Here is a 26,109-nt window from a genome sequence, read left to right as displayed (position 1 = left end):
GGTATAAAAATTTTTGAAAGCGAAGCATACTCCCAGGACTTTTTTTTTTTTTAAGGTTACAGACCCCATTGAAACCCTGGTGAAAGCTGTGAACAGTACCCCAAAAATCCACATACACTCAATTCTGTACAATGTAAGAACCTCTGATTTAAGGAAAGAAAGTGTGATTCTAAAGTCTAAAAAGAAAATTCTCAGTGTTTTTGTTTGTTTTCTTACTAGTGGCTCACTAAGGATGGGAGATCTTAAACAGACTTTGAACAAATGGGTGGCTAATTAAAGCTGCTTGGTGCCAGGCCTACCTTGAGGGAATTAAGAAGAAAGGGAGAAGTTAGCAGATCATTTTATTTCTGTTGGGAAGACACTGAAGTCCTTTGTATTACAGAACTTTCCTGGTAGGCGCCCATCAGTGAGTGGTCATTGGACTCCACTTAGGGACTCATAAATAGTAACTCTGCTTGTCTTTTAATTTCTAAATGGGGATTTATAATGATTATGGTGTGCCCAGTTCTACCTCTTAGATTTGTGCAGGTGTCTTAAGGATATCATATTGACATAAAACTATTAACATGATGAAAAAGTAGTCTTTTTTTTTTTTTTTTTTTTGACAGAGAGAGACAGAGAGAGAGGGAACACAAGCGGGGGGAGTGGGAGAGGGAGAAGCAGGCTTGCTGCAGAGCAGGGAGCCCGGGAACCCAATGCGGGGCTTGATCCCGGGACCCTGGGATCATGACCCAAGCTGAAGACAGAGGCTTAATGACTGAGCCACCTAGGCACCCCGAAAAAGTAGTCTTTTAAATTGTACCTCATATGTGTGTTACCTAAATCTTTATTAAGGTTGAAGGGTGCCTGGGTAGCTCAGTTGGTTAAGCATCTGACTCTGGATTTCTGCTTGGGTCATGGCCTCAGGGATGTGGGATTGAGCCCTATGTCAGGCTCCATGCTGCATTCTGCATGTGGTGCCTGCTTGGGATTCTCTGTCTCCCTCTCCTTCTGTCCTTCCCCCTCACTACTCCCCCCCCCCCCCCACTGAACTCTCTTTCAAATAAATAGCTCTTAAAAAAAAAATCTTTATTCAGGTTGATAAATCTTGGCATACTCAACTGAAAATTCTGACTTGCCTTAAAACACTAAGATAAATTCTTTGTTCGGTTCCTTAAAATTTTGCACCATAGTTTCGTGGTAATGTGTTGATAACCTAGAAACTGATAACCTAGAAACAGTAAGACTCTGGATTCAAAAGCAAAGTTTAGCTCTGCTGCATTGGATTAAAAATTCTTTGAGTCATTTATTCTGTGATGACTGGCTTTAATAGAACATAACGCAATTAAAAAATACATTGGTCCTTAGTTAATGTTATTTTTTTAAACTAACCAGAATGAGCTTTTGACATTGATTTTTTAAAAATTAGTTTTGTCTGCAGGAGTCTGAGAACCAACTTTTGGAATAGCTTTTGTAGAGTACTTTCTCTCTTTGCTGAGTATTAGATCTCAAAATGGTGATAGCTTCTCTATATTTAGAAAGATTAAGAATATTCTGATATGTGGATGCTAATTGTGGATCATTTACAGAGTGAATTTTCATGGAGTTTTTGAAAAATCCTTAGCATCCTATGAAAGTTATTCTCCCACTGGTCAATGTTATTGCACATTTCTCTCAGTTAAATGTACTGTAAGTTGTTGCTCAGTTAGTGCTGGGACTAAGGAAAATGTTTGCTTGATGTTTCCCAGGCCTCTGAGGATTTTGAAGCTTCAACTTCCTACTTAATTGCCTTCCCAAGGAATATATTTTTTTAGGGCTTAGGAAAATACTGAACTTTGGGGCGGCTCAGTCATTAAGCGTCTGCCTTCGGCTCAGGTCATGATCCCAGGGTCCTGGGATCGAGCCCCGCATCGGGCTCCCTGCTCCGTGGGAAGCCAGCTTCTCCTTCTCCCACTCCCCCTGCTGTGTTCCCTCTCTCGCTCTCTCTCTGTCAAATAAATAAAATCTAATAATAATTGAACTTTTAAATAATAGTTAAATAATAATAAATAATAAATAAGACTTTGAAAATGAAGGCTTAAAATAAAAGCTGTTTTATTTTATTTTTTAAAAAAATTTATATATTTCAGTGTGAGAGAGAGAGAAGGGGGGAGGGGCAGAGGAGGAGGGAGAGAGAAACTCAAGCAGACTCTGTGCTGAGCATGGAGCCCAACAGGGGGCTCGATCCCATGATCCTGAGATCATGACCTGAGCCTAAATCAAGAGTTGCTCCCTTAACTGAGCCACCCAGGTACCTCTAAAAGCCATTTTAAAGTTTTAAAAGTGAGTGAATCTTAGCAGGGAATTTATATGGGATGCCTTGCAATCTATGAACTGTTACAACACCTAGTTAGTATGGAAATACTGTTTTTATGTTAGAAAAATGATTTATGAACCATTTTATTGTTAGAGGCTATAAGTTTTGGTTAGATTGTATAGTATCCCATTTAGATACCTAAGTGTCAAACCCAAAATTATCACACTATTATTTAATGGTCTCTTTCCTCCTCTGATGGCTTTTTTCTCTCATGTAAAAGTTACAGCCCATCGAGGCCAGACTCAGCCAAGGATATCTTAATTCTAATATTTCAGTGAGCATTGCAAATAATATGTAATTCTTTTATTGGAGTAAAGCTTTCAGCTGACAATGAAAGTCTTGAAACTAAATGGCATTACTCCATTTTCCCTCATTCTTTGTAACTAGAAGAGGTGCCCGTTTTCAGCGATCTGTGTTTAATGGAGGATTGATCTTCTGAAAGAGTTTTCGTTTTTAGCATAGCTACTGTGTGAACTTCCTTAGTGATAGATATGTACTGTTTTCCTCTTGATGCTTTATTTTTAGGATTCATTTTATTTGAAAAAGCAGTATGAAATAAGCATAAATTATATAATACATACATATACATACATACATACAAAGACATAGCTCACTGTAATATATAAAACTTTAATATATAGATGAGATGAAATTAGTTTCTCTATTCATTGTGTTTTGGGATTAGAAGGCCTGTTTGGAAAAGAAAAATGCCTACTTGATTAACCAGGGGATGTCATACATTACCCATAAGTCTTAGTTTATAAAATTCTCAGGCCATGTGGACAGTATGTTAATCATTTACTTGTATATTCTTACACATTATCTTTGATACATTTTTGGTCTAACCTTCAACCCAGATCAGTTCATTTCAGAAAGCCTACAGCTTTTATGAAGTATTAGAGAGCAAAGCTCTGAGCAACAGAAAGTCTTCTGTTAGCCTGTGATAGAATACTGAGCAATGTGATTTTCTTCCACTACATTGTGTTCTGTACAATTAAACACATTGCTTTCCTTATCTTTAGTTATCAAGCTAAACAAAAATAAATCACTTTCATCTTTCTGACCCAGGATGGAGTAGGCAGTTATTTTTAAGTTAATTAACAAAGTATAGTATTTGTTTAATTGACAACTGACATTGAAACAGGAACCATAGTCTTTGTGGAAGAGGCAGTATGACAACATAAAATAGTTGTTTTACTGTTTTCTTGAAAGCCTTATTTTTTTCCCTTTTTTTTTTGTTTCTTCTTTTTGGTAGTAAATAGCTTTGTACCAATTTGTAATCTGCATTTTTTTTCTTATTAAAATAAATTGTGGGGGCACCTGGGTGGCTCAGTCGTTAAGCGTCTGCCTTCGGCTCAGGTCATGATCCCAGGGTCCTGGGATCGAGGCCCGCATCGGGCTGCCTGCTCAGCGGGAAGCCTGCTTCTCCCTCTCCCACTCCCCCTGCTTGTGTTCCCTCTCTTGCTGTGTCTCTCTCTGTCAGATAAAAAAGTAAAAAATCTTTAAAAAATTAAAAAAAAAAAAATAAATTGTGGTAAAATGTAATCTTTTTAACATAATAGTTTATCAGGCATTGCTGGTGGGCACTTTTACTGAAGTCTCCCTATCACTAAAACAAAACCTTGTTTTACTTTTTTTAAGTAAGCTCTGTGCCCAGCGTGGGGCCTGAACTAACGACCCAAAGATCAAGAATTGCATGCTCCATGGACCTAGCCAGCCAGGCGCCCCAGACCTTGTTTTACTTTTAAACTAAAAGCAATCAATAGTAATAAAAATTCTAATAATATAGATTTGAAATAACAGTAATCTCTTTCCTATTATGAAAGTCTTTAAAATTTACATACATGTAATACTGTTTGCATGATTTTACGTATTTTAGTTTTTTTTTTTTTTTTAAAGATTTTTATTTATTTATTTGTCAGAGAGAGAGAGCACAAGTAGGGCGAGCAGCAGAGGGAGAGGGAGAAGCAGGCTCCTCACTGAGCAAGGAGCCCGATGTGGGACTTGATCCCAGGATCCTGGGATCATGACCTGAGCCGAAGGCAGATGCTCAATGACTGAGCCACCCAGGCGTCCCTGTATTTTAGTTTTTTTTACTCATTCAATCTTGGCTGTCTTTCTATATTTAGAACATGTAGATTTTTTTTCTTTATTACAGCTGCAGAGTATTTTATTGCTATTTACAGATGTGTCAACATTTATTTACCTTACTATTCACTGATAGATACTAAGGTTTTCTTTTTAAGATTTTATTATTTTTTTAAAGTAATCTCTACACCCCATGTGGGGCTTGAATTTAAACCCTGAGATCAAAAGCCTCATGTTCCACCCACTGAGCCAGCCAGGTGCCCCAATATTAAGGTTTTAAGTTAAAACAATTCTGCAGTAAATTTCCTTTTTTCTTTGTGAGTGGTAACAGATATTTGTAAATTGTCACCCAAGGAATTGCTGGGTCAGTAGACCTTTAAAAATTTGATGCTTTCTAATTGACCTCCAAAAACAGTGTACTAATCATCAGGGTCCACATTTCCTCCCATATTGCTAATACTGGCGGTGTGTATATTTTAAATCATTGCTAACCTGGTAGGTAAAAACAAGGGGATCTTGTGTATTTCTTGAATTTTGAATAAAGTTGGACACCAGTCTTCTTACAGCTAGCCATTTTTTCTTGCTAACTACTAACACAATTTGTCCGTTTTTCTATATTTTCTTATTTATTGGTATGAGTTCTTCATAAATCTAGAATTTTAAAATGCTGTATAATATTCAGTGTTGTTATAATATCAATCATATCTTTCTAACATTATGCTGCAGTTAATTTCATGCATGTATTTTGTTGATTCTGGGTGAATTATTTTCTTAGAACAAACTTCTGGGTATGAAGTTGGGTAAAAAGACTGTGAACTTCCTTGTATTTTCTTAATCTGAAGTAACTTAATATGTAATAGATGTTATTTAATGTATGTAATATATTTAAGATTGTATTTCAAATGGCTAAGGAAGTAAAAGAAAATCACCTATAATCCTACCACCAAAGACAACCACTGTTAACTGTTTTGCTGTATATCTTTCCAGTGTTTTATTTTTATATTGCAAAGCCTGTTTTTCTTTTCCTCCTTAACGAATATAGGGAACATCTTTCAATGTCAATAAATAGAGCTGTACCACAGCATAATTTTTTGTCTTTTTGCTTTTTTTAATTTGTTAAAATATTATAATATGTATAATACAGAACTTACTATTGTAATAATTTTAAGGGTACAATTCAGTGACATTAAGTACATTCATAACCATTAACACTAATCCATCTCCACAACTTTTTCATTATTCCAAACTGAAACTCTGTACCCATTAATAACAGCATAATTTTTATTCCTTTAACTATTCTCCTATTGTAGACATTTAAGTTGTTTGCAGTTTTTTCTACTTATAGGTAGCATAATATTTTCCTTGTCTGATTATTTCCTCATGATTGCAGTTCTTCTAAGAATCTGTAGCAGTAGATATGTTAAGGATAATTCTTTAAAATTAGTCTTGAATGGCAGTCTTCACCACCACCCCCAGACTTATCTTTAATTTTATAATAAAAATTAAGGTAACTAGGAGGTTACATATAAAAATATAGTTTATGGATGTTTTGATGTTAAATAGCTATTTTTTTTTTAAAAGATTTTATTTATTTATTTGACAGAGACAAAGCGAGAGAAGGAACACAAGCAGGGGGAGTGGGAGAGGGAGAAGCAGGCTTCCCGCTGAGCAGGGAGCCCGATGCGGGGCTCGATCCCAGGACCCTAGGATCATGACCTGAGCCGAAGGCAGACGCTTAACGACTGAGCCACTCAGGCGCCCTGTTAAATAGCTATTTTGTAAAAAGATAACTTATATGGAGTAGAGGAATCAAAATCTCTTTCAAAGTCATTGATTTTTTGGGGGGTGCCTGGCTGGCTCAGTCCGAAGAGCGTGTGACTCTTAATCTTGGGGTCGTGAGTTCGAGCCCTACGCTGGGTGTAAGAGATTACTAAAAATAAACAAACTTTAAAGTCAGGGGTTTTTCAACAGCTTGAGGTTAAGTGACTTTACTCATTTGAAAGGGTGTGAAAAGGGTGTGCACAGGATGCATCATTTATATGGGGAAGGGTAATCATACATATTCTGCTGTTCTGGTGGAAAAAGGTTAAGAAACTATTACCCATGTTCTATTTTATTTGACTGGTTAGAGATAGTGTGTTTTACTTAACTGGGGTTTTAACAGAATTTTTAAAATGTCAGAATTATAAATTCTTCTAATCAAAGCCTTTGCTTCTCCCTTAGGATTGGCAGCCACCATTTGCATGTGATGTTGACAAACTTCATTTTACCCCACGTATCCAGAGGCTGAATGAATTGGAGGTAATATCTTAACTGTTGTTCTGGTGGACTGTATTCCAGAGGGACTTTCTTCGAAAAATCTCTGTCACAAATCTAGTGGTTTTAGTGAAGCTAAAATATGGCCAGTCATTGATAATCATGGTAAAACAAATGGCAGTGAGGCCTTTGTAGCAAGCCAGATAGCATTAAAAACACTGATTTTTGTCAATCATTGTTGGCCTCTTAATTCATTTAAATCCTTCTAAATTTAGGTAACAACCACAAGAATTTAGGTCTTGAAAGGAATGTGCTTTGAGAACCATCTATTGGAAAAGATTTCCAGCTCTAATTTTCTTCCAAATACACATCTTCACTTAGATTTAATAACACACTTTAATTTCCTAAGGAGGGGTGAGGAATACTTGGGTATTCTTTAGAGAAGAGGTGATGTTTCTTCAATCCCTTTGCTACTGAAACCCTAAAGTACAGGGTGAATAAGGCTTGGGTATTGATAACCTAGAAGTAATGTTTACATTAACGTTTCGCTAACCTGATTTTAACATTGAATCATGTTTTGCTTTTCTATACAAAACCAGACATTTTTAACTTAAGTGGAACACATGTCCACTGGGATTCTTTGGACATTGGTGGTAGTAGTATCTAGTGTCTGTATTTTCAAGTTGAGCTTGAAAGATAGGAAATGGGTACTTTGAGGTCTTAGACTGTGTTTGGGAACATCTGAACATTAATCTCAGTTTTGCTCTTGAGCAAGATAAAACTCCTAAAACTGTCTGACTTAAACTTAATTTTCAAGGAGGGGAAAGAAAAATGACAGAATTTTTTTAATGACTTATAGACAACAGTAATAATCTGTTAAGGGAATAACATTTAATTAAGAAAGTATCTCCTGGTTTTCTGTTATCTTATCAGGACTCATTAAAATTGATACGGAATCACTGTTGTAAATCTGTTTTGGAATTTGTGTTTGAGAAAATAAGAAAATTTGTGCTTGGAAAGAACAGACCTTTAAAATACCCCAATTGTAAAAAGACCAAGAGGGGCATATAGAAGCTTACTTGTCATATAATTTTAACCAATAACAAAATTGTGATTATAGTACTCTGTAAGTGAAGGCGTTTTCAGAGTGCCTACTTAAGGAAAGGCTTACTGAGTGTTTAACTCCTTGCTTGACACATGGTAGGGGCTGAATTAAATTTTTGTTGAGTTAATGTATAATTATTTAACCAGCTTTATTTTGTATATTTTTTGGCAGTTTCTCTTTTGAATTTGAAAGTGATATTTCACATATTCTTTTTTTTTTTTTTAAGATTTTATTTATTTTAGAGAAGGAGAGCATGAGTGGGAGGGGCAGAGGGAGAGAATCTCAAGCAGACTCTGCACTGAGTGCAGAACCCCATGCAGGGTTTGATCTCACGACCCTGCGATCATGACCTGAGCCGAAAGGAAAAGTCGGATGCTCAACTGACTGAGCCACCCAGGCGCCCCTTACTGTAATATTCTAAGAGTGAAAATACCACACACATAGGTAATAGACGGGGTTTTAAAATAAGCTAGGTGAGATTAAAATTCATTTCTTTGTCATTCAGGCTCAAACTCGAGTAAAACTGAATTTCTTGGACCAGATTGCAAAGTACTGGGAGTTACAGGGAAGTACTCTGAAAATTCCACATGTGGAGAGGAAGATCTTGGATTTGTTTCAGCTCAATAAGGTAAGAGGCTAACGGCCATCTCCCTCACTTTAGTGCCTTTCTGCCAGCATGAATTTGATCTTCCTCATCTTAAAAAGAAACTTATTGTTTGAAATATGTAAAGTGAAATTCTCCATTCACTTTAGCAATGATTGGGCTCTACTTGTCAGGTCTGAAAGCCTTATCTTGTGAAATATTTTGCTGCCACCTTTTGTGTGTGTGTCATTTTAAAACTTAACAATATTTCTATAGGGTACTCCTTTCTGTTTTATTACGGTTAAAACAACTGGGGCTTAGGGAGAAAATTGACCAAGCTCTAAAGGCTGAGTCATAATTCAGTATCTGAAATTCAGGTTCACTTCAGTGTAAAGCCTACATTCTTTCCCCCAAAATGGTGCCATCTCTCCTCCTCCTTAGTTTATGGAGATTTTGAGGGTCACTGTGTTGGACCAAGTGCTAGGGCTCGTTCTTTGTTTGAGATTTAATTGTTGATCTAGTTCTTCCTCCCTGAAAATCTTGATTGTTCTGGGGAACTGAGAAGTAGCTTTTGGGGGTACAAATGTTTATGGATTACATTGTCAAAAGCGATCAATTTTCTAGCTTGAAATTAGCAGTGCATATATGTTTTCATTTGACTTGGGAGATGTATTTTTAAAAAATACACAGCCAAGAACATTTGTTCTTGGAGTCATACCTAGGTATGAGGGAATTAGAAGTGATTTCCATATAGACGTTTCTAATTTCTTTTGCTATTAACAGTTAGTTGCAGAAGAAGGTGGATTTGCAGTTGTTTGCAAGGATAGGAAATGGACCAAAATTGCCACCAAGATGGGATTTGCTCCTGGCAAAGCTGTGGGTTCGCATATCAGAGGGCATTATGAACGCATCCTCAATCCCTACAACTTGTTCCTGTCAGGAGACAGTTTGAGGGTGAGTATTGAGGACAACTTTAACCTGTTTATTTCACAGCTTATTGGTGTGTTGTCTTTCAGGGTGAATGAAGAGGCCTTAATTAATTCTGTGTGGGGGAGCCTGGGTGGCTCAGTCGTTAGGCGTCTGCCTTCGGCTCAGGTCATGATCCCAGATCCTGGGATCGAGCCCTGTGTCGGGCTCCCTGCTCCGTGGGAAGCCTGCTTCTCCCTCTCCCACTCCCCCTGCTTGTGTTCCCTCTCTCGCTGTGTCTCCCTCTGTCAAATAAATAGATAAAATCTTTAAAAAATAATAATAATTCTGTGTGGACGACTTGTTGAGAAGACTCTGTTTTGTGAATTTTTCCTCCGATGTTTGTGTCGTTTTGTTTTGAGAACAGCTGTACTTAGAAGTTTGTTTTTGGATTGAATAAGGTTGTGGAGGAAATAGCCTTTTGCTATTAGCCTAAACCGAAGTCTGTATTTAACTTCACTAAAGCTATGTCTTCCTTAAATGACAAGTTGATTATTACCTTTTATGGTTCATGCTTTTGCATTCACATATTATGGAGAGCATATTCTTAGTTGTCACATGAAAGTACGACCTGTGAAATAACTTGCTTACCTGTTCTTGCAGCTGAGATTTCCAGGGAGATTTTCAGATAGAACGCTGATATGGGTGAAAGGTAGGGGACTTAATAATGCTGGATAGCTAATGGATCCCTCTTCTAATAGTTTCTGTGTAGCCATGTTTGTTTCCTTATAAAGATGGTATCTGCCAACTTATTCAAATAGGAACTTTTGTTGTAATTAAAGTAAAACTGTATTATAAAATCTTCCTACTTATTTCAAGACCCTGATGGAAAGAATAATGTCGTAATCCGTTTACACCCTTTGAGTTATTCTAAGGCAAGAGCCGTGAGCCCTATAATTTTAAGAATTGTTACTGTGCTATAGCGAAGTAGAAAGATAATAACATAGTTTCAGAGGGTAAACTACTAATCAAAACTCTGTCTTGATATTATAGACATACCATCTGTAATGCTCAAATTCTGTAGATTTTTATAGCATCACATTTTTCTACCCCTTCTCCCTTCTTGATTCCAGGGGAGCTTTCTTTTCAGCTTAAAAGAACATGACCAGTCTAATATTCAGAAAGTTGTCATTTTTAAATATACATGTGTGAATGTTTAATGACCCCAGGGATGAAATTATTTAGATGGTTGTGTGTGGAACCTTTATGCCTCTGTTTTATAGTCAGATCTACATACAGTTGCCTATAGTAGATTTTCTCCTTGTTAACCTTTCTGTTTCAGTGTGGAAGTCACAGTGAGTAAGAGGAAAGAGTCTACCTGCTTTATGGATTGCAACATTTTAAAAAATATCTATATATTTAGGTAGTGTAAGTTTCATAGTTGGAAAGCATGTGAGCATTTATTCAATTGTAATCTGAAAGGAATAGGTATTTAAAGATACCTTTTACAAACATTACATTTACAACTCAGATAAATACTTCTTGAGGGGCCCGTTGTGGGCCAAGTATGTTCTAGGCACTGATAGGTATTCATTGCAGAAAGCTTAAAAACAAAGGAAAGTGTGATGAAAATAAAATCACTCTTAATCCTCTCACCTGTTTTTTCTTTCAAGGCTATTTTTATGCATATATGTACACACTGGGATTGTATTATTCATTTACAGTATTATAACCTGCCTTTTCTGTGCTTAATATATCATGAGCATTTGCCATGTCCTTGAATATTTTTGAAGGTCTAGTTGAATGACTCTGGCATTCCATTTTTATAGCCAGACCTTGATTTCTTCATTGTTGAATGTTATATTTATTATACCGTGATGGCCAGTTTTTGTACCTAATTTTTGGCTCATTTCTGATTTTTGAAAATAATTCTTAGAGAAAGGATAACTAGAATACATATATTTTAGAAGAGTGGAAATGCAATACTACCACACACCTATTAGAATGGCCAAATTCAGAACACTGACAGCACAAAGTCTGGCAAGGACAACAGAAGTTTTCATTCATTGCTGGCCGGAATGCAAAATGACACAGCTACTCTGGAAGACACTTGGCCATTTCTTAGAAAACTAAACATACTTTGTTACCGTACAATCCAGCAGTCATGTTCCTTGGTATTTACACAAAGGAGTTGAAAACATGTCCACACAGAACCTGCACACAGATGTTTTTTAGCAACTTTATTGCTCTTAATTGCCAAGACTTGAATGCAACCAAGCTGTCCTTCAATAGGTAAATGGATAAATGAATGGTGGTATATCCAGACAATGGAGTATTATTAGGCATTAAAAAGAAAAGAGATGTAAAAAAAGAAAAAAGAGGTCTCAAGCCATGATAAGACAAGGAGAGGAGCCTTAAATGTATATCACTAAGTGAAAGAACCAACATGAGAAGGCTACTTATACTGTGTGATTCCAAACTTAGTATTCTAGAAAAGGCAAAACTGTAGAAACAGTAAAAAAGATCAGTGGTTGCCAGGGGTTTTGGGGCAGGAGGGAGAGCGGGGACGGGGGGTGTGATATTCAGAGCACAGAGGATTGTTAGAGCAGTGAAAATATCTTACATGGCATTATATATTTGTCCAAACCCATAGAATGTACACCACAAGTGAATCCTAATGTCACCCATAGACTTCGTAGGTTTATCACTTGTAACAAATGTATCACTACTCTGGTGGGGGATGGTGACAATGGGGGAGGCTGTGCATGTGGGGGTCCAGGGTGTATAGTAAATCTCCACCTTCATCTCAGCTATGCTGTAAACCTAAAACTTCTCTAAAAAAATAAAGTCTTAATATTAAGAAAAAAAGTGATGGCCAACAAAGGAATTGTTGCAAAAGGGTGAACCGAAGCCTAGAGTAGGTTTTGGGAAACAAGAAAAGTTGAGCAGAGATGTACTGGTGCAGTGGGACAGAGGCCCCACTCCTGTAGTCCCGTGTTTTCTTCTGCTTTTCTTTTTTTTTTTTAAGGTTTATTTATTTTAGAGAAAGAGCAGTGGGGGAGGGAGAGGGAGGGAGAAACTCTAAGACTCTGCCCTGAGCGTGGAGCCCAGTGCCAGGCTTGATCTCACGACCCTGAGATCACAACCTGAGCCAAAAGCAAGAGTTGGACGCTGAACCGACTGTGCCACCCAGGTGCCCCTCTTGTATTCCTGTGTTTTCTGAGTGCCTCAGCGGATTGCTCTGTCTGTAAGATGGTGTCCTCATGCTGTGGAATCAGTCACCTCTCAATCCCACTTTCTCAAAGGTTAAAATTAGTCTGCATGTACTAGGAGTGGATACAAAGCAAACACATTAAGTTACGTGTTTGGAATTGTGGTTTGGAACAAAATAATAAAGCTTTTTGGGCACCTGGGTGGCTCAGTCGGTTAAACATCTGCCTTCAGCTCAGGTCATGATCCCAGGGTCCTGGGATTGAGTCCCGCATTAGGCTCCCTGCTCAGCAGGGAGTCTGCTTGTCCCTCTCTCTGTGCCCCTCCCCCGGCTTGTGCTCTCTCTTGCTCACTCTCTCAAATAAAATCTTAAAAAGGGGCGCCTCGGTGGCGCAGTTGGTTGAGCGTCTGCCTTCGGTTCAGGTCACGATCCCAGGGTCCTGGGATTGAGTCCCACCTCGGGCTCCTTGCTCAGTGGGGAGCCTGCTTCTCCTCTCCCCCTGCTTGTGCTCTCTCTCTCTCTCTGTCAAATAAATAAATAAAATCTTAAACAAATAATAAAGCTCTTCATGTATATTCTAAAAGTTTCTGAGCTTGGTTTTACCTTAGATCTCTAAAGTCCTTGTAGAACAAAGCAGACCATAGTTTGTGGAACTACTTAGACTTAGTGAGAGATAGGGACCACATATATAGTCTCTGAATTTCCTTAAAAAAAAAAAGATTTATTTATTTTAGGGAGAGAGAGAGTAAGTGAGCACGAGCGGGGGTAGGGGGAGAGGGAGAGAAACAGACTCCCTGCTGAGCGCAGGACCCCTCGTGGGGTTCAATCTCATGACCCTGAGATCATGACCTGAGCTGAAACCAAGACGATGCTTAACTGACTGAGCCAGCCAGGTGCTCCTAATCTCTGAATATCTGACCATCCACTTTATAAAATTTCCTTGATTTAGTTCAGTTCGTATCTACATGATCACACATACTTTTAGGTCTCAAATAGAAAGTTTATAAAAAACATAAAGAGGTTAATTTAGATGATAGATTTTATTCCCATCAGCATGCCATCAGCATGCTTTCATTAAATATACTCTAAATGCTTAATTTGAGGACTTGTTACAGGATGGAGGGTGGTATTCCATACTAATTTTGTTAACATTTCCAGACAAATCAATGTATGAGTTTAATTAAAATGAGCAGAATATTTAATATATATAGGTTGTTGTACCAGTTGTAGATTTATTTACTTGTTTAAAATATCAAGTAATCTGTATCAGTTTTTTTATAGTGTATTCTATTTTTTAAATGTTAGAAATAGATTTTGGTAGATGTTTACTCTGCTTTTGTTATTCTTGTTTCCCCCCCCCCCCATTCTCTGAATTCTTTCTGCAAATGTTAGGAGGAAGGAGCCAATGGTGAGACTATATAGTAGTAATGGTACCCGGAGAGCCAGGAGTTCTAGAAGGGTATTATTTTACTGTGTCTTACTCTAGCATAGATGATATATCATACCTGAAGTGGTTATAACTTCGAACCTGCTTTTAAAAATGCTTCTTGTGATACTCGTGGGTCCTATTACGAAGAAGTGTTACTTACTTGAAATTCATATTAGATTCAGTGGTAATATTTTGATGTTACCGTGTTTTGTTGTGTTGGCATTAAATACCCTTTATCAGCAAGCCTAGAATCAAACTAAAAAATAATCAAAGCAAGAAGAAACTCTTATCTGATCAGAACTGGAAGTTATTGCTGTGGGCTACCTATTAGCCTTTGTCTTGTGAGTTAGACCTTGTAGGAATATGTTGAAGTAAGTGAAAGCACTAATAAGGGAACCTATTGGTTTCCGTATTTTATGACTCTAAACACTATAAAAAATCAAATATTCTCAATATGGAAAGTTACTTTGGAAACTTAAAAGGATCCTATCTAACAGTTTGAGCCTTCAATTAATTGACAGTCGCAAGCAGGGATAATTGCAAGTGGCTCATGGGGAGTGCCTTGAGCCTGCTGTGGCCTCGTGTAACCTGATGTCACGTACAGTTAAATGAATTGAAGCAACACCATTCACCTGCTAAAAATTTTTTCAATTAGCAATAATCGCGCCTCGAATAAACGTCATTGGCTATGATACTGCCACTGATTTTTTTAGACTCTTATATGTGTGTGTGTATATGATTGGTAACTGCAGACTTGTGTTTATTTAGATCTTAAAAATTGCAGAGCTTTTATGTATCTATGTAAATAACTGTAAAATATACCTTACAAAATACATTGAAATTCTTAAAAAAGGAAGGGAAATTGATTAATAAATTGTGTTTTATTTCTAGTGTTTGCAGAAGCCAAACCTGAGCACAGACACAAAGGACAAGGAGTACAAACCTCACGATATTCCACAGAGGCAGTCTGTGCAGCCCTCAGAAACATGCCCCCCAGCCCGACGAGCAAAACGCATGAGAGCAGAGGTGAGAGCCTCATGAGGTTGACTAGACAGAATTCTTGAGCACTTGGACCACTGTCAGTCTGACACTGGATTTCTCTCATGTGTGTGCTCTTCATAGTTTTGAACCTTGTTAACTTCAGAGAAGGATGCTTTTATATTCTAGCTTTTACGTTTGGGGAGACTCTACTGTCAAAGGAGTAAGGGATTGAAGAATTCTTTCTAGGTTTATGCTGCCTGGACAGACAGCTGCTTTGTTAACAGAGTTAGGAAGAATAGGCGTTCATTGTGATGGTGTTTGGTTTGCCTGTTACCCTCATGAAGTTAGGCAGTGTTTATTGGGGGTTGAGGCTAGGGAATAGAGAACTGGGAACTTTTTTTTTTTTTCTTCTTGAACAGAGAGGTTAGAGGATAGTGAAAGCTGTTTTTCTCAGAGTTCCTGAAAAGGAGTATGGAATCTATGGGAGACATTTATGCTAAGACAGAAAATAATTAGGCAGCATGGGGGTGGAGGCATTGAATATATAAGATGAAATGAAAGAACATGAGGGATGATCAGGAGAAGTGAACGGATGAGAAAGACAGTTTGCTTCAAGATTTTTCTGCTCTGAGAGGTTTCCCTTGGGAAAGGGAAAAGTGTATTTTCCCGGTTGCCTTGTTTCCATACAGAGATGTGAAGGTTTGGGGTTCTTGCCTAGCTTGATGGACATATAAGTGTTAGGAATCAGTGATAATGTATTAGGAACATCTTAGAACTGGGAAGCCTCGTTGCATTAATCAGGTATCTAAATCAGTCTCTGGTTATTAGTAATTATTGGTCAAGATGAAAAAGAAAATAGCTATTTTGTTTTCTGAGGAAATGGATATAAATAAGGGGATTATTTTTACGGGCGCCTGGGTGGCTCAGTCGGTTAAGCAGCTGCCTTCGGCTCAGGTCATGATCCTGGGGTCCTGGGATCAAGTCCCACATTGGGCTCCCTGCTTGGCAGGGAGCCTGCTTCTCCCTCTCCCTCCGCCTGCCTCTCTGCCTACTTGTGCTCTCTATCTCTCTGTCAAATAAATAAATAAAATCTTAAAAAAAAATAAAAATAAAAATAAGTAAGGGGATTATTTTTAACTTAGGTAAGTTAGAGATAGGAAAAAATTTAGTGACTCCATTTTTCTGAATTAAGATTGCCTCAGAATAGGAAAATACGGTTATTCGAAGCCCATAAGCATGCTTGGATTTCATTAGTGTAAAAAATTCTTGTTTGAGCACATCTTGATCTTTAAATGTATAAGACATGCCCTGGTGCTGTGGGTGCCTAGGTTTGCCTTGATGAGAGACACACAGGGTGATGATAGCATCCTGGGAGAAATTTTGTCAGCAGTGGACATCCTGAATACATATGAATGAACAAGGGCAAAAATGATCAAGTGTAGTTCCATAAACACTTCCCAAAGTTGTTTGCTTTATCAATAAGTATTACCACTTTGAGAAACATTGAAAATTGAGGCTGACTTAATGATAGGAGAATCCTTAATAATTTAGTGATGTTAGAAGAGTAGCTTATAATAACAGTTTTTAATAGAAGAATTAATGGAAAATTATTATGGAAGCTGAGTTTTCTATAAATGTGAGCCAACTTTGGAAAAAACCAGCAAACTCTTCTAGGCTAACGAAATTATGATATTTATATAACTGCTAAGGATTTGGCTTAGTGATGACTGAATCAAGCATAAGGTGAATAGATGAGAACTGGGAAGCTTCTAGGAGGAAAATCAGATCTGTTCCCAGTGGGGTAATGACATTTGCCCTAATTTGTTCCTGATCCTTTGGTTCTTCCCTATTTTTTTGACCTGTGGAGATAGAAGAGTATCTAAGATTTTTTCTAAGAGTATTCTAAGATTTTTTCCTTTCCTTAAATAATAGTAATTTTAAGGGTAGATCTTGCCTCTGTGGGGAGAGAGAAGCATGTTTTGAATGTCTATTTATAAGACAATTTATAAGATTATAGTCACCTTGAGATTTCAGTTGCATTTTAGAAGATTTCTTTTTTAAGAGGAAATATTTATGTATATGACAACTTTTTTAAAGGCCATGAATATTAAAATAGAACCAGAAGAGACAGCAGAAGCCAGAACTCATAACCTGAGACGACGGATGGGCTGTCCAACTCCAAAATGTGAAAATGGTAAGAAAGTGTTTATCCATGGGTAGGAAAGACGTAAAAGTAAATTAGTAAAAATAAGTATTCATTTTTTAAGGAAACGTTATAGCAACTATTGAATACTAGTCAGTGGGTTGGATCTTGAAATAAAATCTTAATATGTTAATGTCCCTGTTCTCATAGTTAGTGACCAGTAGAAGTAAACAGATATGCATATTAGAAATATGATTGAGTTTTTCTCAACTGTCACTAAGTGCTATTCTGAAATTTGGTTAAATGGCATTCATTGAAAAGAAGTGTTTTATGAGTAGCATAGGTGCCTTTGACTGGATATCTGTTAAGTTTATTTCAGGCATGGCAGGCAGACATGGTTTCTGAATCTGAATTTTAGTTGATAATTGCTTGGCTGGCCATTGCTTGATGTCAGTCACTGAGAGGTAAACCTGTTCAGGACTCTAAAAAGAGAAGTCCTAAATCCTATGTGGGCAGGCACATACAAATGAAGAAGTTATTAAAATTGGTTCTTCTTAGTGGTTGGTGAGTTTAGTGGAAAGGCAGCACAATGTAGTGGAAAGTAGGTGGATTTTTAAAAATATAGATCTGAATCTGAATCCTGGCCTAACCACTAAGTAGTTGTATGACCTTAGATATTTCTTGATTTATTTTAGTGTCCGTTTTCTTATCTTTGAAATGGATTTGTTGCAAAAGGTTAGATAATCTATGGAGAGCATTTAGCACAGCACCTACCTACCATATTGATAGTTACTGTTTTAGCCGAAATTCTCAGTCTTTGGAACCAGGAAGTTGGGGCAGTAAGTAGTCATGGGTTATGGAGGAATACTCTATAATGTGGAGGAATACAGTTGGTGAATTGTTAGTCTCTTACAGTTAAGATCAGGAGGAACCTGCTTTCATCACTATATATCATGTCTCGGTAACATGTTAAGAAGACTATGTCTTCAGCTCCTATTTTAAAAGCCTACAAACCTGAGCAACATATCCAGAAGTACCCATATCCAGAAATGCCCACATGTAAATGGTGTGAGAGTTTGCATTTTACCGTAAGCAGTCAGCACCTAGCCCTTGAACATGGTAACACTGGGTGCTGCTGCTCCTGCATTGAAAAGAAACAAGGAAATTGTGTTTGTGTCCTGTGTGTAGCTTGGGGGAGGGAGAGGTGAGAGGTGAGGGAGCAAGGTGAGCCAAGTGTAGTATGTGAAGCGCTAACTCTGATTGCCTCTTACAGAGAAAGAAATGAAAGGCATCGTCAAGCAAGAACCCATTGAGAAGAAAGAGTACATTGTAGAAAGCGAGAAGGAAAAACCCAAGAGCCGATCTAAAAAAACCACCAATGCTGTGAGTTGCCATGTTTAAACACTTTTACCACTTTTGTGCCTTACTTAAGACTGCTAGCTTAGAGTGTCACAGTTAAAAGAACTTTTCATGTCCATTTATAGTATCAATTTCTAATTGAGGAAATACACAAATGCATTATGAAGGTAATAGTAACATATGGGGGACATTCACAGCCATTTTTTGGAGTACATGCAGTTTAGAGACAAATAATGGTGAGTTGGATTATATATGAAATGTTCATAAATCACTAGATCACCTCCAGGTGAGTTGAGAGCTAGATCAAAAATCAGGTTGATGTTTTCCAACCTTACAACAGGGAAGGAAAAGGAAGGTAGGAAAAGGAAGGAAAGAAAAGGAAAGGAGTTGGGTGGAGAGGAACTGAGGACCCAACAAAAGTTGGAGGACTAGGCAGCCATTTACTCAAATGGAAACTTAAAAATAAAGCTTGAGGAGATTACAGAGGATCTGGTTGCTTTTCTTCTTCTCTGTCCCCTTCTGAGAGCTCAGTGAATAGCTTGACAACAGTGCTTTTTATTGTGGAATTTGAAATTATTCCAATTAAGTGTTCTTTTCATAAAGAACACTTCTCCCCCACCACCAAAAAAAAAAAAAAAAAATAGAATCAGAAAATGATCAGAACCCAGGTTTTTATTTGCTACAACAGAAGAAGTGAGATTCCCTGATTAGTTGAATTCTTAGCTTTCCATATTATTGGGTAATGTATTAGTTTGCAAGGGCTGCTGTAACAAAGTATCACAGACTAACTGGCCTAAATAACAGAATTTATTTTCTCATGGTTCTGGAGGCTGGAAGTCTAAGATCAAGGTGTCTGTAGGGTTGGTTTTTTTCTGAGGCCTCTCTCCTTGGCTTATAGATGGTTGTCTCCTCACTGTCTTCACGTGGCTTTCCTCTGTACCTGTCTATGTCCTCATCTCTTCTTCTTGAATATTAGTCATAGTGAATTAGAGCCCACTCATTATGATCTCATTTTACCTTAATTAATCTCTTTAAAGTCCCTGGTTCCAAATATAGTCACATTCTGAGGTACTGGGGGTTAAGACATCAAGATACGAATTTTGGGGGAACAGAGTTCAGCCCATTAACAGGTAGTAACTATGTATTTTTATCACTGTGTTTGGGGAACTTCTTAACCATGAGTCCTTAATTAGAATATAAAGTAATTTAATGTGGTTAATGAACTTAAACACTTTTCTTTCCTTTTAAACATGGCAAAATTGATTTTTTTCTTTATAAGTTCTACTTTTGGTTAAGCTGATAATTTATTACCAAACATGTTCTTCTTCCAGAAGATTATCATTCTCTAAGCTACTAGAAGCTAAATATCTTAGTAACAAACTTTAAAACACATAGCTGAGGGGCGCCTGGGCAGCACACTCAGTTGAGTGTCCAACTCTTGATTTTGGCCCAGGTCGTGATCTCATGGGCTGTGGGATGGAGCCCCACTTCTGGCCACCCGCTCAGCCGGAGTCTGCTGGGAATTTTCTCTCTTCTCCCTCTGCCCCTCCTGTGTATGTGCACGTGCCTACTCTCTCTCTCTCAAATAAATAAATAAATAAACCAACAAACATATATATATACATATATATATATATATATATATATATATATATATATATTTTTTTTTTTTTTTTCTTTTAAAAGAGATTGGGGCATGAGATCTGGGATCATGGCCTGAGCCAAAATCAAGAGTTGGACGCTAACTGACTCAGCCACCCAGGCACCCCTAAATAAAGAAATCTTTAAACACACACACAGAAACAGCTGAAAAGGTTTTGAGATTAGACTTTAGTATTGGGAATGCATTAAGCATTGTAAAGTTATCTCTTCTAAAAGGTGAAGCGTTTTTATTTAAAATACCTCTTGGGGCACCTGGGTGGCTCAGTCGTTAAACGTCTGCCTTCAGCTCAGGTCATGATCCTGGGGTCCTGGGATTGAGCCCCGTGTCGGGCTCCCTGCTCAGCGGGGAGCCTGCTTCTCCCTCTCCCACTCCCCCTGCTTGTGTTCCCTCTCTCGCTGTATGTCTCTCTCTCTGTCAAATAAATAAATAAAATCTTTAAAAAAATAAAATAAAATACCTCTTATGGGGGGGTGATTCATTTTCATTTGAAGGATGGAAAGACTAGATTATGCCTCTGTCCATTTCGTTCTTAGAGTTTAACAAAATCGAATGTAGCTCACGCTCCTGGTCCTGTACCTGTTTTCACTGCTGCAGGTGGATCTGTATGTCTGCCTCTTATGTGGCAGTGGGAATGATGAAGACCGGCTTCTCCTGTGTGACGGCTGTGATGACAGTTACCACACCTTTTGCCTTATTCCCCCTCTCCATGATGTTCCCAAGGGAGACTGGAGGTGTCCTAAGTGTTTGGCTCAGGTAAGAATTAATGGCAGAGATAGCATTAGAAAATTTCCTTCAGAATATTTTTTGTTTGCTTTTGGGTTTTAGATTAGCAATTGGTACGACAGTGAGGCTCATGAAAAAAAGTGGGCTGGACCTGACTGGGAAGGAGGTCTTGGCAGTGAGGCCCACAGCTATGCAAGGAGCTAAGAGGCAGAAAAAAATTTTTTAACTACACTTAAATTTTTTTTTATTTAAAAAAGCATTGCATGTTCTTTGCAAAAATTCTTAGACTGAATGACTTAAAAGAGAGTTATGATTTCATAATTGCTAGACAAGTTATTTTGATGTATATCCATCCAGTTTTGTATTTTAAACACTGCATATGTAATTTTACTAATCTGTTTTTTAAAAATAATATCAATAAAATATAACTATGTATCTATAAATAAAAATATTCTTTTTACTTTTTTTTTTTTTTTCTTTTTGGCAGGAGTGTAGTAAGCCACAAGAAGCATTTGGCTTTGAACAAGCAGCCAGGGACTATACCCTCCGTACTTTTGGGGAAATGGCAGATGCGTTCAAATCTGATTATTTCAACATGCCAGTCCACGTATGTACATATGTACTGCTTTGATTTGGGATTTTAATAACTTTTAGAATCTGAAGACAGTTTCACTTGGCACTTTTTTTTGATAAACATTATCATACACAGTGAACCCTTTAATTTGTTTAATGGTATCGAAATTCCACAATATGTTAAAATGCATTCTGATTTTTCACTTGTGATTTCTCTAAAGATGACCTTTTCCACACAAATCATACAGCAGCAATAGCAGGATGTTAATAAAGGAAATCATCAGGAATGCTTTCAGTTCAACAAATGTAATTTAAAGAAAACTTCACAGTTTATTGACTGACTCCTATGTGCCAGTCATCATGCTATGCATTGAGAACACATTTATATATTGTTGCAAGTTAGTATCGTAAACTTTAGGATGAGTTCATTTTAAATTCTCCTTTATGCTCTTAGAAGCATAAGGCTATTTAATTCAGCATTTAACATTCTGTCAAGTGAGTCCACCAGAATTAAATGGTTTTCTGCCCTAATTCTGGACATGTAAGCTGTGTTTTTTCTCACTTGCCAACGAAGTGCTAAGGCAGACATTTCACACATGTAGACCTCTTTAGTTGGATTATTTTCTCGGAGTGCTTACTGAGGTCAGATGAGAGTATTTACCCATTTTTTCCCCCACTTTAATGGCTGTATCATTTATGGGAACCCAGCAATGTATGTGTGAACTTGTTTTTCCCTGATAGCACTAGCATAAGCTGTTAAGTTACTTAAAATGTTTGCTTACTTAAGAGGCTTAAATTCAAGTTATACTCCATTTGAATTTCAGTTCTTTTGACCCCCTCATCCATTGTATGATTTCCCGGTATGTTTGCTTATCCAGTCCTGGTGGTGTGCATATTTAAGGCATTTAAGTTACCTTTCTCTAGACTTGCATCAGGTTAACAGATCTAGACACGCAGTCTGGTGACTCGCTGTACTACTGCATGCTGCTGCAAAGTAATTGCTCTTTGTGTTCATATTTTGCACTCTGTCTTTTTCATCATGGTTGCCTGCGTTATTCTTAGCCGGGTCTAGTGCAAAGAGTGAAAGGATGGACCCAGGTAATGTGTTTGAACACATCTCGATGGATGAAGTGTCATTCAAACACAGCTGTTACTGTATAATGGTCAACCAAGTTATATATTTACATTTCTCACACACAAAAACATCTCCAGGTTTTGGTTGTCAGAATTTTGCTTTTTCCTTGACTTCCTTTTAGTGTAGTGGCCAGGTCGGTGATAGAGGAACATGAATTCTTAATCAGTACTTACTTTTTTAGTTATAAAATTGCTTTTAGAAAATAATATACATGTCTAAACTGCCTGGGATCAATTGTGGAACATTATGGATATAATTTTCCTTAGGGTGTTGTCCTGTGATTCCCGTCACTTAGCTAATGTCTTCAGATTGGTCATGGGCAGTTTGTGAGTGTCTGAAAATTCAGTTTTTTGTCTTCCTCGTTGTTTTGTTTCCAGATGGTTCCCACAGAACTAGTTGAGAAAGAATTTTGGCGACTGGTAAGCACTATTGAAGAGGATGTCACAGTAGAATATGGAGCCGATATTGCCTCAAAAGAATTTGGCAGTGGCTTCCCTGTCCGAGATGGGAAAATCAAACTTTCACCTGAGGAGGAGGTAGGCTCTGTGAGGCACTTCTGTCTCAAGCAGAGACCTGTGTTTAAAGCTAATAGTTCAGCATATCCTTATCTAAAGGGCGTAGTACAGGAGTAATAGCCTTACTGCAAACCTATATGTAGTTGGAACTTGAATTATTATTACTATTTTTTTTTAAAGATTTTATTTCTTTATTTGACAGAGAGAGCCACAGCGAGAAAGGGAGCACAAGCAGGGGGAGTGGGAGAGGGAGAGGCAGGCTTCCCGCGGAGCAGGGAGCCCAGTGCGGGGCTCGATCCCAGGACCCTGGGATCATGACCTGAGCTGAAGGCAGATGCTTAAAGACTGAGCCACCCAGGCGCCCCTGAACTTGAATTATTAATTAAAATTCTATTTGGTTGGCTTGAAATAATTTATGGTTACTTTCAGCACAGTTTTGATTACCAGATTTTTTAAAAATTTTATTTATTTGAGAGAGAGGGTGAGCGAGCACGAGCAGGGGAGAGAGGCAGAGGGAGAAGATAAGCAGACTCCCCGCTGATCAGGAAGCCTGACACAGGGCTCTTGTCAGGATCCCAGGACCCTGAGATCATGACCTGAGTCAAAACCAAGAGTCGGACACTTACCTGAATGAGCCACCCAGGCACTCCTGATTACCAGATTTTTAATGATTTCAAGAAAAGTAGAGCCCTCAGAAGAATTCTAGTCCCAGCTGTTCAACTACATTGTGATGATACGGGGAGATTACTTAACCTCCCTTTGCCTTCATTCTATAACTGTGGTATTACCTTCTGAAGAAAATTTGAGGGATTGGGACCAGACCTAAATTTATCTTTGAATTTTAGTGTTTATGAGTCTATTATTTTCCATAATAGCAAACTTCTAGGAAGGTTTCTGTTCCTATCCTAGTAGGAAGTCAGGTTTTTTTTTAGATCTTTTTGAAATCTAACATATACATAGAAAAGTACGTAATCATATGCATACCTTGATGAATTTTCACAAACTGAATACACCCATGTAACCAGCACTAGGACAAGAATTAAGACATAACTAGTTATTACCAGACCTTACCCCAGAAGTTCGCCCTTTGTCCTCCCTATTTCACTACCTTCCCTGTCTCAAGACAACCACTACTACCACCCCCAGGACAACCACTTTCCTGACTTATAACACCATAGATTAGTTTGCCTGTTTTTGAACTTGATATAAATGGACTCATACTGTATATTTTCTCTATAGCCAACACAAGGGGGTAACTATAGAGATACAAAAGTATATACTATATGAATCTATTTGTATAAAGCTCAAAACTGAGCAGAAGTAATCTATGGGCATCTAAGAAGTTAGCATAGTGGTCTCTCCTTTTCTCTGACCCCAACCCTCTCATTTTGAAGGAGACTGTTTTCAGCCAGCTTTTTGAAACATCGAGAATCTAAAATGTTAGCATGTGTAGCTAAATCTTTATACCTTTTTTGTTTCCTTTCTAGGAGTATCTTGATAGTGGCTGGAATTTGAACAATATGCCGGTGATGGAGCAGTCTGTCCTTGCTCACATTACTGCTGATATATGTGGCATGAAACTTCCTTGGTTGTACGTGGGAATGTGCTTTTCTTCATTCTGTTGGCATATTGAAGACCACTGGAGCTATTCAATTAACTACCTGCACTGGTAAGAAGTTCCACATAACCTATGAATAGTATGCAAGCTGGGCTGGAAACTTTTTAAATGTGTCTAAAGAGTAACAAACTGTTTTTTCACTACTGTTGAATCAGGCATCTTAACAAGTTAAGGCACTGGTTCTTAAGGATCCTAGGAAATCCATAAATCCCCTACAATTGCACACACACTATTTTTCAAGTATAACATGTTTCTGGGGAGGGGATAGACAGCTGTTAGTGAAAGAAGCCTTTACTCATGGAAAGATTAAAAAGCACTGAACATTGCTTTTATTATGGAGAAATCCCATTCTGTGGCAGTGGCAGCCCAGATACCTTTTGGAAGAGTAGGGGAATATAGGTCCCAGAGTGTCCTCCAGGACCTTGGGATTGCCAGCTTCTGGTTTATTGTGCTGCATTTTGGCATCGTTACACGTAGTAGAATGGGCTTCATCCGTGCATGAGTGCATGGAGGCAGGGTGCAGATATTCAGACTTTTTTACTTTTTAAACTCTTTAGCCAAAGCCATTTCTTCTTTCACATCTGTTTTTACCCCGTCCATTTCCTTTGCTTTTCTAAGTACAGAAATATTTGAAGATCTGTAACTCACTTAAATCCCCACACAAGGAATTTGAGGATGTACCACAAGAAAGAGAGAGTTGGGAAATACATGTGGAGCATCAGTTCTGCCTCCCTAGGCAATTGCTCCCAGCTGTAAAATGAGGATTATATTTACCATACCTCACAGGGATGTTACAGATTAATTGGTTGACAGTTTAAAGTGCTTTGAAGAATAAGAGCTCTTTAGAAATGCTAATTGCCTTATTAGTGTTTGATTTAACCTTGCCTGTCAGAATGGACAAGGGAAAAGGAAGATGGAGAGTTGCCATTCCTTGTCAGTTGCTATAAGAAATTGTGGTAACCACATATCCTGTAGCTAACATGATGTCTTATATTCTTAAAAACTCTAGATATTTACATTTTCTAAAAAGTCAGATAAAAATGGGAGGGAGGAGGGGGGACCTCAGATGGAAAGTCTCGTATTTAAACTCCATACTTAAAGGGGGAGAATGCATCACCTATGTTCAGATCACATTTCTAATGACACTTAATTCAGTTTGAACATTCCTTTGTAGCATAATCTTACAAAGCAGGGTCTGAAAAATATGACTTGTTAACCATTTTGTGTTAGTGTTGCAGACTGATTTTTTTCTAATGAAATTTCATGTTTATGTATTTCTTGAGATTGATTTATTTTTACAATCTCTTTCCAGGGGTGAGCCAAAAACCTGGTATGGAGTCCCAGGGTATGCTGCCGAGCAGCTAGAAAATGTAATGAAGAAACTAGCTCCAGAGCTCTTTGTGTCCCAGCCAGATCTTCTCCATCAGCTTGTGACCATCATGAACCCCAATACCCTGATGACTCATGAAGTGCCTGTATGTTCTGG

General features: G+C 37.9%; 1 protein-coding gene across 3 annotated transcripts in view; it reads left to right on the top strand.

Annotated features, from left to right (window-relative positions):
* The window catches only part of KDM5B (lysine demethylase 5B), a 77,240-nt gene that overhangs the window by 22,251 nt on the left and 28,880 nt on the right, over window positions 1–26,109 (top strand). For all 3 annotated transcript variants that reach the window (XM_078078274.1, XM_078078275.1, XM_078078276.1), the window contains exons 2-12: window positions 6,647–6,724; window positions 8,290–8,412; window positions 9,151–9,321; window positions 14,805–14,939; window positions 16,992–17,088; window positions 18,311–18,420; window positions 20,654–20,812; window positions 21,270–21,389; window positions 22,868–23,026; window positions 24,493–24,674; window positions 25,936–26,098. In XM_078078274.1, coding sequence (XP_077934400.1) covers window positions 6,647–6,724; window positions 8,290–8,412; window positions 9,151–9,321; window positions 14,805–14,939; window positions 16,992–17,088; window positions 18,311–18,420; window positions 20,654–20,812; window positions 21,270–21,389; window positions 22,868–23,026; window positions 24,493–24,674; window positions 25,936–26,098 — 1,497 coding nt within the window. The remainder of the gene's footprint in view (window positions 1–6,646; window positions 6,725–8,289; window positions 8,413–9,150; window positions 9,322–14,804; window positions 14,940–16,991; window positions 17,089–18,310; window positions 18,421–20,653; window positions 20,813–21,269; window positions 21,390–22,867; window positions 23,027–24,492; window positions 24,675–25,935; window positions 26,099–26,109) is intronic.

This window comes from Halichoerus grypus, chromosome 7 (genome assembly GCF_964656455.1).
Source record: "Halichoerus grypus chromosome 7, mHalGry1.hap1.1, whole genome shotgun sequence".
Lineage (NCBI taxonomy): Eukaryota > Metazoa > Chordata > Mammalia > Carnivora > Phocidae > Halichoerus > Halichoerus grypus.
This window is presented reverse-complemented; position numbering and strand designations above follow the sequence as displayed.